The sequence below is a fragment of the Megascapheus bottae genome, chromosome 1, assembly GCF_031878675.1.
Source record: "Megascapheus bottae isolate mThoBot1 chromosome 1, mThoBot2.hap1, whole genome shotgun sequence".
NCBI lineage: Eukaryota > Metazoa > Chordata > Mammalia > Rodentia > Geomyidae > Megascapheus > Megascapheus bottae.
In genome coordinates, this window is record NC_143509.1 from 65,643,669 (window position 1) to 65,660,172 (window position 16,504).

Genomic DNA, 16,504 nt, shown 5'->3' on the forward strand with positions numbered 1-16,504 from the left:
GCAGACCTTTCTATGTTGAGAGGATCAGTTTTCTTCTTCTCATTGTATTGAGATTATGAGACATAGCTTCCCATTTTCCAAGAAAATACCTGCCTTCTCCCTGTCTGAGAATCTCTAATGGTGTGTAACTTGCAGCTGAGAGAATCTAGCATGTTACAAAGGGATCATAAAGATGGAGTTCTATGCATCCCACTGTACCTTAATATGATAGGATGGCAGGCACTAAATTATAGATAGTAGTTATCCTGGAGGACTTTATTTGGATAAAAGGCCAGTTGGTTGTTTTTACTACTGCATTGTTATTTTTTATTGTTTTAGTTTGTTTTGTTTTGCTTTACGGGTATGGGGTTTGAACCAGAGGGTTTCGTACTTGCTAAGAAGGTCTTCAACAATTGCCTTCATCCTTTGTTTTTCTTATAAAATTAGTTTTTATTCTGTCTTATAAGAACTAAGAGGATGAGTTGATATTTTCTAGGCTTTTTAAAATTTTTTGTGGTGCATGGGACTTGAACTCAGCTTGGGCACTGTCCCTGAGTGAACTGGCTGATTTATTCCTCAACCTGTCCACTCATCACTCATCAAAACCATCCATCTACTCATCCATTCATCTATCCGTCCATCACTGTCCAAAAAAACCATCCGCCAGATACTCCCTGCACACCTACATGAGCTTCTTAAGAACTGGTGCTTTGCTCATTACTGTGTGCCACACACTGTCTCACACAATCAACACAAAGTAGACACTAAAAGAAATCTGAGACCAAACTTGGTCTTGAACTCAGAGATCTAAGCTTTCTAGGGTAAAAGTATCTATATATTTGTTAATACACTTGCCAAAATAAAAATAATCTTGCAAAAGTTTTTTCTTACTGTGTGCGTGTGCGTGTGCGTGTGCGTGTGTGTGTGTGTGTGTGTGTGTGTGTGTGTGTTTCCATCATAGGGCTTTGAATTGAACTCAGGGCCTGGGAACTGTCCCTGAGCTTTTTCCACTGCTTTGAGCCACAGTTCCACTTCTGGTTTTCTGATAGTTAAGGTAAGAGTTTCATGGACTTTCCTGTCTGAGCTGGCTTCAAATTGTGATCCTTAGATTTCAGACTCCTGAATAGCTAGGATTACAGGTGTGAGTCACAAGTTCCTGGTACAATTTCTATTTCTTTATCTGTAGGTGAAGCCTAACTTCATTTTGTGGGCCTCTTGAATGAAGGAAAAACCCTCCTGGCTTGCAAAGTCCCTAAGACAAAGAACAAACTTTATGTCTTAAGACACAAGACTAATTGTTTATTTGGGTGTGTTCTATAAGTTGAAGAGGGGATTTTTTTTTGGCAAATAAATAAATAAATAAACGAATAGACACCTTAGAAGGAGAACAGGAAGTGGGAGACGCGGAGTCTTTGCATAGTTCTAAATGAACAGGAGGTGGTAGCATAGGCAACGTGGATTCTCAGCAGAAGTGCAGCACTTGCAAAAACCAAGGACAGGAGGCTTTGAGAAAGAGGAGAAGGTCAGGTGACTAGCTATTTCTTTTGCACAGAGACCGTGGTGTGGACCAGCCGTCCTCGTCTCACATGATCTGCCTGGGCATCCCGTAGCCGGTCATGCCCGCCTGAGAGGCTCCCTTGTTACTCCCCATCTGCAGCCCTATGACGTTCTGTCCCTGGCGAAGCTGCTCCTCAGAAAATCCTCTCCGATTCTGCTGGGCTTTCCTGGACAGAGACAGCAAAGAGGAATCATCCCATAGAACAGTTTTTAAAATGCTTTTCAAGATAAACATTCAGACAGGCTGACACTGAAGTCATCAAACACACTACCCTGACCTCTGATCTCACCCTGAGCTCTGGTCTTACACGGATCTGTAACCCTACCCTCAGATACAGCCTACCCTATGACCCTGGGCTGTGGCCTACCCTGACCTATGACTCCACTCAAGGTGGTGCCTACTCTAAGCTGATACTTAGCCTATACAGAGCCTACCGTGATGTATGTGCGCGCTCTCTCTCTCCCTCTCTCTCTCTCCCTCTCTCTCTCTCTCTCTCTCTCTCTCTCTCTCTCTCTCTCTCTCTCTCTCTCTCTCTCTCTCTCTCTGCCTTCCTGCTTTTATGCTGTCCTCACTCTCCCCTCTCCCTCCCCCACGTTAGGCCAGCTTCGTCTGTACTTTCTCTCTGTCTCTCTCACAGTTACCTAAAGCTCTTGTGAAAATGAAGCTGAACTCTTTATGGACCATGTTATCAGGCTTGTTCTTCACCTCCTGAAAGGGCTGAGGATTCATTCCCACTTTAAGACTGAGGGACCTAGGTGTTCTTCAGGGTTAACCTCTGGATCAGATCAGAGGTTGGCAAGCTGGCAAATGTCCAGGGAATCAGTAATTTTGTGTTTGAAACCAAATAAACCAATAGCAGATCACTAATGCTGCTGGCACTAACACCAGCATTTCAACCGGCCAATATGGCAGAGGACTGCAGACTAAACTAACTGAAAACACATAAACGAATACTCAAGGACAAGCGAAGAGGAACAGGGACATGAATGGACCATTACTTGCTCTGCTGTGCTCTTTGGTCTTCATGTTAGCTACCCAGTATGAACTTCCTGCCTTCTCTGTTCACCCTCTCTTCCAGTCACTTCAGCAAAGGCCATTGAAGACCCTTAGTAAAGTGAGATGGTCATAAAATCGAAATCACTATGCAACTGCCAGCGGGAGAGTTATTAGTCAATATGGTGGAACAATGTATTAACCAGGACTGTACCTGGTAAATGCAAGGTACTTAACCTCCATTAAGTACAAAAAGAATTAAAATAGGAAAAAGGAGGGAGAGAGGAAGGAGGAAGGAAGAATATTCAGAACTGCTTGGATGTTAATAAAACTAAGTCTCCATATCAACTCACCTCCTACAAAAGCCTCAGAAGAAACAGAATACAGAACCTTTCACTTGTGTCACATTGAGTGCTTTCAGTGATTTGCTGTTCTCCATTTGCCAGCCCTCTGGACCAAAGAGCCAAGTGAATACTCAGTTTAATGAACATGGATGACTTCAGATCCTTTTAACCCAGGTGGAGAGAATACAGGTACTGAATAAGAAAAGCCCAATATTTTCCTTAGTGTGATATTAGCCAGAACAGCATCAGGTTTAGACTGAGGAGCGAGTGTGTGTGTGTGTGTGTCTGTGTCTGTGTGTCTGTGTCTGTGTGTGTGTCTGTGTAGTGGAAGGGGGTCGGGGTGCTTGCTTGCAGCTCTTTGTATATTAACAGCCTCTGGGGATCCAAAGTCCTCAGACTCCTCCCTCCAGGTCTCCCTCCTGAGGATGGGAAGGAAGGTACTCACCTGTGGAACCAGGATGGCTCTCCCCGGTAGCAGCCATCATCCTTGGTGACTGCAACACTGCCTAGAGCCATCAGTGTCCTCTGCACAGCTGCCATGTCCTTCCCTGAAAGCCAACGGAGAGATCAAAGCCAAGTGAGCATCAGGACCCCAGCACTTTGGGAAGAGTCGCTGCTTACCTATAAAAGAAGCTCTGAGAGGAGGCTGTCGTGGGCCACATTCAAAGAGGACCCATCTCACACGTCCCAAAGTAGCCCTAAGATGACCATGCCAAAGCTGCTCAGAAAATATCACAACCTGACCCTGTTATCTGCACTTTATCCACATCAGAGTTATCTTCCCATCCATCCACAGTGACCCTATGAATAAACATTCCCAACATGTCAGCCTAGATACATATAAGGCCCTGTCCTAGGCAGAGGACCTAGCCTTGGAGGCTTCTGCAGGCTGTGTGAAGTTTTATGGAGGGGGGGCCAGCATGGTGGTCTGCAGAAAAGCAAACTATAGGACTAAAAGAGAAAAAAAAGACATTAGAAAGAAATTGATTAGACAGTGTCACTCTGTGCCAAACCCCAAGTGGTCCCTCAGTTTCACTTTATCTGGGTTAAAAGGGTCTGAAGTCGTCCGTATTCGTTAAACTGAGTATTCACTTGGCTCTTTGGTCCAGAGGCCCAGCAAATGGAGAACAGCAAATCACTGAAAGCACTCAATGTGACACAAGTGAAAGGTTCTGTATTCTGTGCTGCAGGAAAGGAGCTAAATGGAGACAATAAATCACCGCTTGTGTGAGAGAGAAATTCAAGGTGTAGCCCTGCAAGTGAAGGGATACCACTGTCACAGGGATACCACTGCCTGGGCCTGCTCCTGCCATTTTTCTCCTCTCTTCTCTTCCAGGTGACTGGCCTGAATGAGAAAAGATGCTAATGTATAAGTAGCGAGCAATTTAGAGGCAGGTTGAAAGCCTGTACCAGGCATCCATGTGGAATGCAAAAGCTGCAAGTTAAAGAGTTATAAAAGGAAAGGACTCTTCAGCTCAGCAGGGAGCTGGGAAAGCTAAGAGAAAATATTCACAGGCTCTCTTTGGAAGTCCTGGCAAGCCATCTGTGGTGTCTTTGGACCTGCTGCTGCAGCTCACTCATGGGGGAATACAGAATTACAGGGGAAAGACAGATGGAGAGGGAGAATGGAATATGGACTGGAATAAAATAAACAATGAAGGCTCTCAGAGGAAGTCAGTATCAGGGCATTCAGAGATTCAAAGAAAGAGGATAGAGCAGGCTCTTTCCTCCACTCAGCTCTTGCTTTTTTTTTTTTTTTTTTTTTGCCAGTCCTGGGCTTGAGCTCAGGGCCTGAGCTTTGTCCTTGGACTTTCTCAAGGCTAGAGCTCTACCACTTGAGCCTCAGCACCACTTCCGGCTTTTTTTTTCTCCCATGTATGTGGTACTGAGGAATCGATCCTAGGCCTTTGTGCATGCTAGGCAAGCACTCTACCACTAGGCCAGACTCCCGGCCCTCAGGCTCTTGCTTTAACCACAGGCTGGTGCTCAGATCCTGGGCTTTGTGCAACTGGCTGATAGATACAAAAGCAAAAGCCTGCCACACTGGGGCATCCCTCAAGCTGATGGAGAATGGGGTATCTGGACAGATGGAAGAGGAAGAGTGTAGGGAATACTAAGAATTAGGAGAGCAGAAATGCAGAAACAAAAAGCACTGTCACTGTGAAAAAAGGCTCATTAAAAAAAAGAAGTAGGGCTGTAGTAATAATGTTCTGAAGATAGGGATGGACTTACTCGTAAGTGGTATGCCCACAGGAGAACCGAGAACAATGATTAAGCATAGGAAGTTCCAGGCTAGGGTGTATCAATCAGGACTCTACTGTACACTGTATGCATAACACACAGGAAGACTGTTTTTGAATCTGGGCCGTGATTTCTCATTGGAGAAATAGATGAAATGCAAGCTTTGAAGAATCACAGACCAAGCATCTGTCCCTAATAGGCACACTGAAATAAAGAAACAACAGCAACAAAAATCAGAGAAAGGGAGGAAGGAACCAAGTGAAGCCAGGATGAGATATCTAGCAATCTAGATTAATCAGCACTCGCCCTCACTCTAACCCCACCAGAGAGAAAAGGAAGTAACAGCAGGATTGAAGCGGAAGAAGTTAGGGAAGGAGGTATTATTTTACAAGAACAAAAATTGGAAGATTTCTTAAGAAAAATCCTCAAGCAAGAGATTTAATGGAAATGATGGGCCAAATATTTTGGTACCTTAATGGTACCAATGGGAATCTTAACCCCATGCATCTAGGATTTTTTTCCTCTCCCCATTTATGGATGGGAAAACAAATTCTGGGAAGTTAGCAGTCCCAGTGTCACCCAACAAGTAAAACAAAGGCCAACTCCAGCTTGGATGAGACGGCATGCAAAATCTACATTAGTCCATTCTGCTTGATGGCACAATACGTGGGCTGGATGAAGAAGTGTGATTCTCAGCCAGATTCGGCGATCAGGACTGATCCAATGCATTGGTTTCAAGGACCAGGCCAGAAGGAATGCTAAGGGAAAAAAAGTGGGTTTCTGGTGTGGGATGACAGAGGGTCCAGGACACTCACCCTAAATGGCCATGGGTCTTTGAAGACCTTTGTCTGAAAAATGTTGCTGTATCTTTATCCAAATAAAACCTAAGAAAACCAAAGCCGTTGAGGTCTGTATGTTGACCAAATTAATTATCATCAATTATTCCAAGTAATGCTATCACCAAAAGATATGTCATCTATAACAAGTTCATGTCTAGCTTCTTTTCTTGTCATATGTAGTAGGTGTTCTAATTGAGCCTTTGTGGAAAAACTCCTGAAATCTCAGGCTGATAAGCTGGGAAGCAGGCCGTTCTCTGGGCTGGCATCTTACCAGTTTGGATGTGCAGATCCATATGGAGTGTTGGAAAGAAATGGCATACAAGAACAAAAGGGACCACATACAGAGCCTGTTTTCTGTAACAAGGGGTCAAAAATTCAAGTGGATAAAGAAGCAGGGGATTAAGCAAGATCTGTGAGGTGTTCTGGGTAGAAAACAATGAAAGTTAAATTGCTACACTATAACATGCCTTTTTATGAAACCTTCATAACTGTACAAAAATGGCCATACACAGACTGCTGGAAGGCATACCCTCAGCTCCTTGATGTATTTATGGGATCCAGGGAGGATGAAAGCATCTCTTCAAAAGCAGGAAGTTCAAGCTCATTCCCCAAAGACTGATTTGGCAAGTCCTCCGAGTTTACATTACAATTACAATCAGCTTATTAAAATAAGCTCTCCAGGGCAATTCAAAATCAGTTTGAGAAACAGACATTTCACTAGGGGACTTCTAAACGAACCCAAATCACCAATATTGCCTGGAAGCTTAAAGACAGAGATTATGTGTTGATGTTCTGAGATGATTCTCTTACAGGCAATAAACAGGCAAGCACTGCTCTAAGGCTTTGGGTTCCATTATTTTTTTAAATCACAATGTCTGGTGGCAAGTATTAAGTGATATTTATTATGCAATAACTCCTTCTTTCAGAGATACCTTCCCTAATGTCAGAAATGTTTTTTTTCTTTTTTTTAAAGATTTAATTGGGGAATCCGCCCAGAGGTCTGGCATCTTGGAATGGCTTTGCTCCTGAGAGCCACCCTTTAATACTTTGGCAGATGCTTATGGCTCTTCACCTCAGCTTAAATACCACTGTTTCTTATAAAAACCAAGAAGAAATACATCTAAAAGAAAGATCAACCAGGTGTTGACAATTTTCCAAATGCAAAGATAGCAGAAATGAGATCGTGTCCTTGTGGCAATCCAAGAATAGACCACTGGCCATGAGAAGGAAAGGGACATAGGAAAGAGCCAATTTACACAAACCATCCAGAATTTTAATGTGCTTCCTGCACTCTTTAAATCTCTGTCATGAAAGGAAGCTAATAATGGACTTGGAAGTTTTAGAATCTGAAAAGGATGAACACAGTATTGTGCCAACTATGCGACGTAATGTAAAGATGAGTGATTGCCAGGCCTGCTGTTGGGGAGAGATAAATAGATGGAATCCAGAGGACTTTACCACAGTAAAGAATACTTTCTGTGATGCCACCGTGACGGACACACATTTTGTTCTAAACCTAGAGAATGTACAACAACAAGAGTAGACCCTGATGGAAATGGTGGGTTCTTGGTAATGACATGTCAATGTAACATTTACAATAGACACTACTCTGGTAGAGGATATCGATAATGGGGAGGGCTATGTATGTGTCAGGACAGAGACAGGTGGGACTAATCTGTGCCTTCCTTTTGATTTTGCGGTGAACCTATAACTGAGTTTTTCTTTTAAAAATCGTAAAAAATTGCTACTGACACTGAGAGTAAGTAGCTTTCTCTGTCATACCTGACAAGTGTTGGCAGAAGTTAAGGTAGCACAGGCCTTTTACTTGACAATATAGTATTCATTGCTGCCTACACTCACACAAAGTAATGTTACCCTGAGTGTAGCCACAAACCCTAAACTACCAAGTTACAGTTTTTAGGAGTGGAGCCAGGATAAATGCTGGGAAAGACTGGTGAAATACAAAGGTACTTCCATGAGGATTTTGTTCTCTTAAATTGTATTACTTCTAAGATATTGTATGCATGTCTTTGAAAAGAGAAAGAAATACTAAATGAAAAAGATCAAGAGAGAAACAAACGTAAGAGAGGTGGGAAATGTTGACCGGACATCCATATTTCTATTTTTAATATTAAACAATTCAGCCTCATAGTCAATGTTCTTTGTTTCAGTCTCAACTAGATTAACCTCTAACTTTCAGAGACTGGAGATTACATACATACATACATACATACATACATACATACATACATCTATACTGTTTGCACTTTACCTGCAAAATTCTGAAAAACACATTTCCCTGAATAATAACATAAGCATATGCAACCCCTAGTTATTCACTTAAGATAGGCACAAATATTGCTATTGTCCAAGGAGAAATATTAATAGGAAGTCTTAAGGATATATGCTTGCCTCTCTGGCCTGAAAGATATAAGAAAATGGGGTGCTTTTTTTTGGTTTTTGGTGTGTCCCCATGCCAATTTGAGGGCTCAGATTCTTTTTACCTTTTTCCTCTTAAGACTAGCATTCTACCACTTGAGCCATAGCTCCACTCAGGCTTTTTGGTGATTAACTGGAGATAAGAGTCTGATGGACTGTGGGCTGGTTGTGAATGCTATCCTCAGAGCTCAGTCTACTGAGCAGCTAGCGCTACAAGTATGCAGCACCGTCACCTGGCTTAGAAAAGTGGTTCTTAAAGTGGGGTTTCTGGGTTAGCAAAAGCACAGCATCACCTGCCAATGAAGAAGACATGCAAATTGTGGGGCCTTGCTCCAGACTTCCTACCTTGAAATTTCTGGAACTGTGATCCAGCTCTTTGTTTTGACAAGTCCACTGGATGAGTCTGAGAACCACTGTGAAAGGACCTCCCTGCCAGTACAGTTGGTGGCAGCCACTTGGGGCAGGTGAAGGGAAGGGTGCGTCAGGCAGCGGCCTCGGCGGGCCTCGGGAGCTGCGCATGCCTCACAATATCCCCAAATAGTCCTCACACTGGGTGAAATGCTTTCCTCGTTCTGCTGTTGAGGAATGGCACATGTAGTGACACTTCCCCAGAGAAGATATTAGAACTTTCCAGGCTCTCCACTTCTGGTGTAAGCCACACCTCTCTAACTCCTAGCCTGCAAAAGAAAGCAGGCATGACTAAACCACTATTTAGTAAGAATAATCAAATGGATTCATCTCTGAGGCTTGTGTGCTCTGACGTTCTTTATAACTAGCCTTTGCTGGTGGTCATACAAATAAACCAAAAAGGTCAGTTGCTGGTGAGTTCATAGGAGGGAAGAGAGGCAGATACATGTTCGATGTGTCGTAGGCTGTCATTGTGCTGGGCATTTCACACATTTATTCCCTGGGAGGTCCCTGTGTGGGAGGGCCCTAGACCTCGAATATGGAGCAGGACACAGAGGCGCTGGGATGCTGAGTCATGCAAACCAAGTGACAAGTTGTATAAGGCTGAAGAGGGTTTTAAGCTGTCACTCTTACTTCAATTCCTATGCTATTTTCATTGTGCCAGAGTCTTCCAGATATAAAATTGGGAAAGGAAAAGACAGTAAAAATGCAATTGCTAATAAGTGTGAGAAAAACAAAACAAAAAGTAATCCAATAAAGTAAAGCTTGTTTTGGAGAACGGTTGAAGATGGGAAGTTTCAACAGATGAGAAGTGGAAGCTCATGCAGGCTACCTCACCAGCTTCTGTGTGTGGTTCTGAGAAGACTGTTCATTTCCAGCCTTCTTCCTTGCACTGACACTTTCTGTTAACCTCAGAAAGGACAGGCTAATGCCAAAGTAATGCTACATTGCCAATATTCATATGTTACTTTTACTAAGCACTGTTCATGTCATTTATAATGTATCACCTCATTTATTCTCTGTATCAGTCTGGGATATTACTATTTCTACTTTAAACCTGGAAAAAATGGAGGCATACAGAGATCAACTGATAAGTGTTGGGGCACAGATTCGAACCCAGCAGCCTCATTTCTGACTCAGAAACCTGCACCCTATGGTACCTTTTAGGATAAGCATTCATTGTAGCCTTTTAGCCCAGATATCAGGCTAATGCACTCCGTCTTTTCATGTACTCTCTCTGTCTCTCTGTCTCTGTCTCTCTGTCTCTCTCTTACACATGCATACATCTCCCTATCTTTTCCTCCCTGCCCTTTTCTGCTCACCTCCTCTAGTAAACTATTCTCTGAGTCATAGATATCCAAGTTCCCGCCACCCTTTCCTGGAACCCACAGAAAATACAACAGTAATCTGCCAGCCGATTCATTTCCTTTCATTCAAGAGAAGGACCTTCAGTCCAGCTTCCACTCTGCTAAGTGGTCTTCACTTGTTCCCCATCACTTAACTGGGCACCCCCAGATTTCCCTAAGGGGCCTTCATTACCTTTACTTAGAATATTCCTGCGGTTTTCTTGTTTGCCAATCTCGTTTTCTGCCTGCATTTCCTCTGTTGCAGTCTTGAATTCCTTTCTTAAAAAAAAAAAATCTTAGCCGGATGCAGTGGCTTATACCTGTAATCCTAGCTACTCAGGAAGCTGAGATCTGAGGATCACGGTTCAAAGCCAGCCCCAGCCCGAGAGACTCTTATCTACAATTAACCACTAGAAAACCAGAAGTGGTGCTGTGGCTCAAGGGGTAGGGATGTAGCCTTGGGCTTAAGAGCTCTGAGACAGCGCCCTGGCCCAGAGTCCAAGCCCCACGATTGACAAAGAAAAAGAAAATCTTGCATGTTGATGGCTGTGAAGTACATTCAAACAGTGGGCCTAAGAGAGGTTTAGGATTGTGGTGATGGGCTGGAAGTTTTGCCTAGTGGTGTGTGCTTGCCTAGCATGCACGAAGACCCAGGTTCAAGTCCTGGGTACCACATACATAGAAAAAGCCGGAAGTAGTGCTGTGGCTCAAGTGGTGGAACACTAGGTCTTGAGAAAGCCCAAGGCCAGTGCTCAGGCCCTGAGTTAACAAGCCGTAGGCCTAGCAAAAAAAAAAGACTGTGGTGGTACCTGGGCCCCTCTTTATGCATATAACAGAATGCTAAACAAGACATTAAGCCAGGGTAGGCCCTGTAGGTTTATTGGTCTGCAACACAGAGGCAGCTTGGATGGGTCCTGGACACTGAGGGCAAGCAGAGCTCTACTCATTAGAAGGTGCCAAATAAGAATAATCAGGTATTTCGCAGACTGCTAAGTACCTGAGGAAGGGAGATGCCCAGAAAAGGTGGGCTGGCCCCACAGTGGCCACCAGCCACCACAACCGTGGTGCAGGAATCTGGAGCTGATGTGAGTAAATGGAAATGTGAGGACAGCATTACAACCTCAGAGAGAGAGAGCAATGGAGGGAGGAAGGGAAGGAGGGAGAGAGAGAGGGAGGGAGGAAGGGAGAGAGAGAGAGAGAGAGAACACAGAATTGTAGGGAGAATGTGGGAGTAAAGTAAATGGCTAGTGTGACAGCTGTGTACACAAACATGTGCACCCTCACACAGATGTGGGCACACAAACACAGGCCAGCCCCGCCTGAGCATCCCTTTGATGCAGTTGAGTCACCCCAAACTCGTGAGTGACAACGTGTAGAACATATGCCAGCCTTGCTTGCCCAGGCTTTCATACCACCAGCCCCACTTTCTCCTCTGCTGTGCTCAAAGCACAGACCTGGCCCCTACTATCCAGTGCAGAGACGTGGGGTGCTTTGAGCCTCAGTGATCCTAGGCAGTCTCACTGTCCCATTCAACAATCCTAAGGCTCAGGGACTGTACCTTTGTCCTCTTGGGGTCGTGTAGAAACTGCTAAACATCTGCCAGCTCTCCTGCTCATCCATACCTATCACATCGTCTGCCTGGGGGTTTTGCTATCTGTCAGTCACAGTCTGCTTGGAGTGAATCTCTTTCATTTTATTTTGCCCTGGACCTGGACACTGTCTCTGAGCTTCTTTTGCTCAAGGCGAGTGCTCTACCACTTAAGCCACAGTGCCACTTTTAGCTTTTTTGAGTAGTTTATTAGAGATAAAGAATCTCACAGTTTCCTGCCTGGGCTGGCTTTAAACTGCCTGCTCTCGGCCTCCTACTCAGCTAAGATTACAGGTGTAAGCCACTGCTGTCTGGCTTCTTTCTTACTTACTTTAAAGCCCTGGCCTCCTTCTATACAGTCCTTTTCTAAAAACATTTGCAAGCTGTGGAGCAGACCTGTCCCCATCTTGAAGCCCCGCTCATGCCTCCTTGCCTTCCTCTGCCTCGGGGCATCCACAGGGCTGGAGCAGGTAGTGTACCCCTACCCCTGCTCTGCTGACTGACCATTGCTTCCCACACCCTGCCCTCTTGCACCCAGTGCCTCCTGGGTGTAAGGCTCCTCCATGTTCTCAGAAGAGAGGGACAAGGAGTAAAGCAACATGGATGGTGAGCAGATAGAGATGTTCCCTTGAGTTCTTTACCTCCTACAAACCTTCTAATTTCTTGCTCCTCTTCCATACTTCCTATACTCGGGGGCTTACTAAGGTTCCTCCCATTCACTCTGACACTCCATTCTTCAGTCCCACAGATGTGGTTCCTCCTCCTCCTCCTCCTCCTCCTCCTCCTCAATGCTGTCATCAGTTAGTCAGTGTTATGATTCACCAGTGCACCCATGGTGCAGGTGAAGGAAACTAAGCCTCCTGGTCAAAGAAGGCAGATTGGTTAAGGTCTTGTTCTTTGGCATCAGACAGACTGAGGTTGAATCCTGGTCCTGCTAATTACTAGCTTTCTGATGGGCACACATCATCCCAGGCAAGCTTCATTGTCTGTGAAGTGAGGATATTAAAAACACCTCAGCATTTTGTCAGGAGAGCTGATGGGATCAGGCAGTAAAGGGCTTTTTCAAGTTTTACTGTTCAAGAGATCAGTGAGCAGTACCTACCTTCACTTAATGGAGAGGATCCTCAGAGGTATTTTATTTCCTGTACTGGGACTTGAACCAATACGCTAAGCACTTTGTCCCTGAGCCATGCTTTCCCTTGGGAGAAGTATCACAGTTTTGATTTAGGAAGCAGGGATCAAGCCTCGACTGTGACCTTGCACAGACAGGTGGAGGTAATGACTCTTAAAGTTCAAGTTTTAGATAACTGAATTCCTAAGTAATGGCCAAGTCTAGGGTAAAACACTCTGGATCTTAGAATTGAAATAGTTATCTATGGGGAAAACAAGAAATGGGAGCTGTGCATGACACCAGGGGATTAAGAAGGTGACTGTGAAGGTAATTGTTTCTTTATGATCAGTTTGGCAAAATGGCGCCCTGCTAGAAACCTGTTTCAACCATCTCTTCTGAAAACCCCTTTAGAAGACTTGGATTGTTGGTCAGAGCACCCTTCCCCCACTCTGTCAGGAGATCCATTTGGGTCACTGCCCTGGGGATTCTATGGGTTAGACATAATGACAGCTGTGACAATGAAGGGGAGAGTCGATCTAGCGGTCCTGCTTAGACCAGCCTGCACCTCTCAGTGCCTCAGGCAAGACAGTTGTATAGAGGGACACATAGGTGTATTTTCACTAAAGGGGACACTAGGCCCTCTGATGACAGACTCTGTAAATGTTCCCATTCCACATCATTTCCTCTCCTGAAGGTAGAAATGAGATTAGATTTGTATGCTTTTGTGACCTTTCCTCACCAAGTCTATTCACCAGTCTCCCAGCTAATTGTTCCCTGAAAGGTTGGAGTGCTACTTCTTTCTCAGACTGAATGACAAAACAGCACCAGAAAGGCTTTGTCTGTAATCTCTGCTGCGGTGAGTCAGATGCATTCAGATGCATTCTCTCCCCAGTCTCCCTTCTATGCGTGTAGCTATGATTTGTCATGGGAGAGGAATGAGAGTAAAAGGCATCTTCTGCCACCATTATACACCTCCTTACGGCTTCGATTTACCAACTAGTTTGCTGAGATCCTTGCCACAACCTCTGCCTAGCAGTGATTCCTGGGAGGAGAGACAAAGAGTGTCCCTAGGACAGCCAACTGAGAACACCCCCCTGAACCCCTAAGCTCACAGATACAGCGAGGTAGCCAGTGGGCAGATTGTACAAAGACATAGAGCAAAGGTGAGAGGTGGGAGGAGGGAGAAGAACAGACTCAAAGGCCGAAGGGCTGTTTACCTTCCCACAGATCCACTGTTTGAAAAATGTCAGTGGTCCTCACGCCATAGATCTCTGCAGCTTTCAGGAACTGGGAGATTTGCTCCATCTGCTTAAAAGCCATCTTCGACTCTGAGATCTTGGGGATGGGCTCTTGTCCTGGTGGATATAAACTGTTTATCAGCTTGCATAGAACCTGAAGGGAGGGAGGGGGGAGAGGCAGAAAAATCAATGTTTCTTTCAGTGTTTTCCTTCACAAGAAATGTCACAAATGACGAGTGAATTCTGTTAATCCACCCCTCCCCACCCCAGACACAAACACCCACAAGACACAGCTAGAGCAGACTTGTGCGGGAGCAAGTCACCGGCTCCAGGAAGGGATGGGTTCAGACTTTCTAGCTAGATTGCCATATTAAACTCCAAAAACCTAGACAACCCTATTTCTATGGCTGCACCCTGTTAGAGTCTTGAAGTGCTGAAAACCCACTCCCTCCTTGTTCTTCCCTTCCCCTCTCCCTTTTTTGAGGATGAGGGAAAGAATCTTTACAGAAAAATGATGGGAGCTGATGTGGATACAATCTCACACTGAGTGGAAGGGCTGCGAGGGGGAATTCTGATCTGTACTCTGTCAGAAAGCAGATCCAAAAGCAGCCTTCATGAAGTCATCTTTCTTGTGTTAATGATGCTTCAAAGAATGGCACTGGGCATTCTCCTCCCAGACACTTAGAATCCAAGCCATGGGCGACCTAATAAATGTGGGGGGTAGTCTTTACATAACAATAAACCACAGCCTGTAGGAAAACACTGCACTTATTTGAAGCAGCCCAGCCTGTGACTCTCAAACCCCCAAACTCATAAGCCTCTGGTCAGAAGAGCAGTTATGAAGTAAGGAGCCCCCCCCCCCCCACTCAGCCTTAGGAGAACCCATCTATCTATTCAACAGACATTCATCCCCCCCTTGAAAGCAAGGCTCCCTAGAAAAAATGGGAAGGTGGCTAGCTCACCACTCCCTCCCCCCCATCTTCCTTTGTTTTACTGTAAAAGCAGCGTTCTCCTGGGGAGAAGAAATGGCCTCAGAAGAGAGCTGTTACACCAAGATAGATGGGGAGGTGGAGAGAAGGGAGAGGTAGATCACTGGGAAATACCTCTATTCTCAATGGAAAACAAACAAACAACAACAGCCACAACAAATCAAAGGGCCTCAAATCTGCGAATAACTCAGAAGGAAGCTGTCGTGCCTCGATGGCTGGACAATCCTCCAAGCTTGCTTAAGGGAATTGTGCAGAGAGCTCAGATCATCCATCCGTCCTGGAGAAATCAAAGACCTCTCCCATCCCTGCCCGATGAGACCGGGCTTGGCAACAGAGGCACCCCTAGGGGCCCTCCAGCTGAAAGAAAGGGCCCTGGGGAGGGCTTCCCGGCCCACCCTCCGCCCGGGCATCGCAGACGGCTCCCCGCCTTACCGTCCCGTCCATTAACCATTTCTGAAAATGAGCCTTGCCGGGGGGCGGATGCTCAATGTCCTCGGCGCACTGCAGGATGATCCAGTCCACCAGTTTGTTCTCCAGGTCCGCGTCGTACTTCTGCTCGATCTTCTCCTGCACTTCTCGGCTTAAGCCGTAGCTGGGGCCGCGGTTAGCCATCTCTGGAAGAGAAGAGAGGCATCCACACACGAGCAGCTGCAGCAGCCGCCACCAGCGTCCCCCAGCCCCAACCCCGGCTTGGCTTCTAGCAAACGGCTGCGGACGAGGCTGGGCGGTCAGGCCCGGCAAGCCGCACAGCCGGGTGAGCCAGCCGGGCGTGGTTTAACTCAAGAAGACGATCTGAAGCCAATGGGGTTGCACCTACACCGGAGAGGACAGCGCAGCCACGCGCCAGCGGCTCTAGAATAAAGCTCCGACCCGCCCTGGAGGGGTAGGGGGCGGGGGCTGGTACCCTCCTTTCTCAGTCCGCCTACCCAGAGATGCCTGGAGCCTGAACACCCCCTCTCCCGCCCCCTAGGCAGCGAGGGAGGGAGGGATGGAAGGGGGATTGATGGGGGTCGTTTTCCTCCCCCCCCCCACGCCATCCCCTCCTGGCTCAGTGGAACCTGAGATCGGAAGGAGCAGGTAATTAACAAGGGAGGCTGCCTTGGATGGCCGTGGCGACGGGAAGAAAGGCACCCTGATTTGATTTTCTCCTGGCCGAAGAGGGTTAGACCCGGGCCGTTGCTAAGAGCCCTCCAGAAGCCAGCCCTCTTGTCAGGCAAGCCCGCCCGCCTCCCTCCCCCCGGGAGCGTGTTTCTCAGCGGCACAATTCTTTCCCCTCTCTGGGGAAGACCAGTGATTGTGTATCCATGGCCCCATCCGGCTGGGAAGGCTGAAGAGGGCTCATGGGAGGGTCCATTCTGCTGTATCCATCTGTTACCAGGGCCCAAAGCCCTCCCCCGCCCTCTGTTCTGAAGAGACAATTGTCTGGTGGGA

At 46.1% G+C, this 16,504-nt stretch overlaps 1 protein-coding gene across 1 annotated transcript; it reads right to left on the bottom strand.

Moving 5' to 3' along the window:
* Window positions 1-1,479: 1,479 nt before the first annotated feature.
* On the bottom strand, window positions 1,480-15,899 carry Tagln3 (transgelin 3). Its single transcript, XM_090346716.1, has 4 exons — window positions 15,506-15,899; window positions 14,064-14,238; window positions 3,320-3,422; window positions 1,480-1,703 (listed from the first exon to the last, which is right to left on the bottom strand). The coding sequence occupies exons 1-4, from the start codon at window positions 15,683-15,685 to the stop codon at window positions 1,562-1,564; spliced, it is 600 nt and encodes a 199-aa protein (XP_090202842.1). The 5' UTR covers window positions 15,686-15,899; the 3' UTR covers window positions 1,480-1,561.
* Between the last annotated feature and the right edge of the window lie 605 nt (window positions 15,900-16,504).

Excerpts from the sequence above, each read along its gene's own strand:
- Tagln3 (XM_090346716.1), bottom strand. The coding sequence starts at position 15,685 with ATGGCTAACCGCGGCCCCAGCTACGGCTTAAGCCGAGAAGTGCAGGAG. Across the intron at positions 3,423-14,063 it reads AACAGTGGATCTGTGGGAAG|GGAAGGACATGGCAGCTGTG; the intron begins GTAAACAGCCCT and ends GTTGGCTTTCAG. Across the intron at positions 1,704-3,319 it reads GAGCCATCCTGGTTCCACAG|GAAAGCCCAGCAGAATCGGA; the intron begins GTGAGTACCTTC and ends GTCTCTGTCCAG.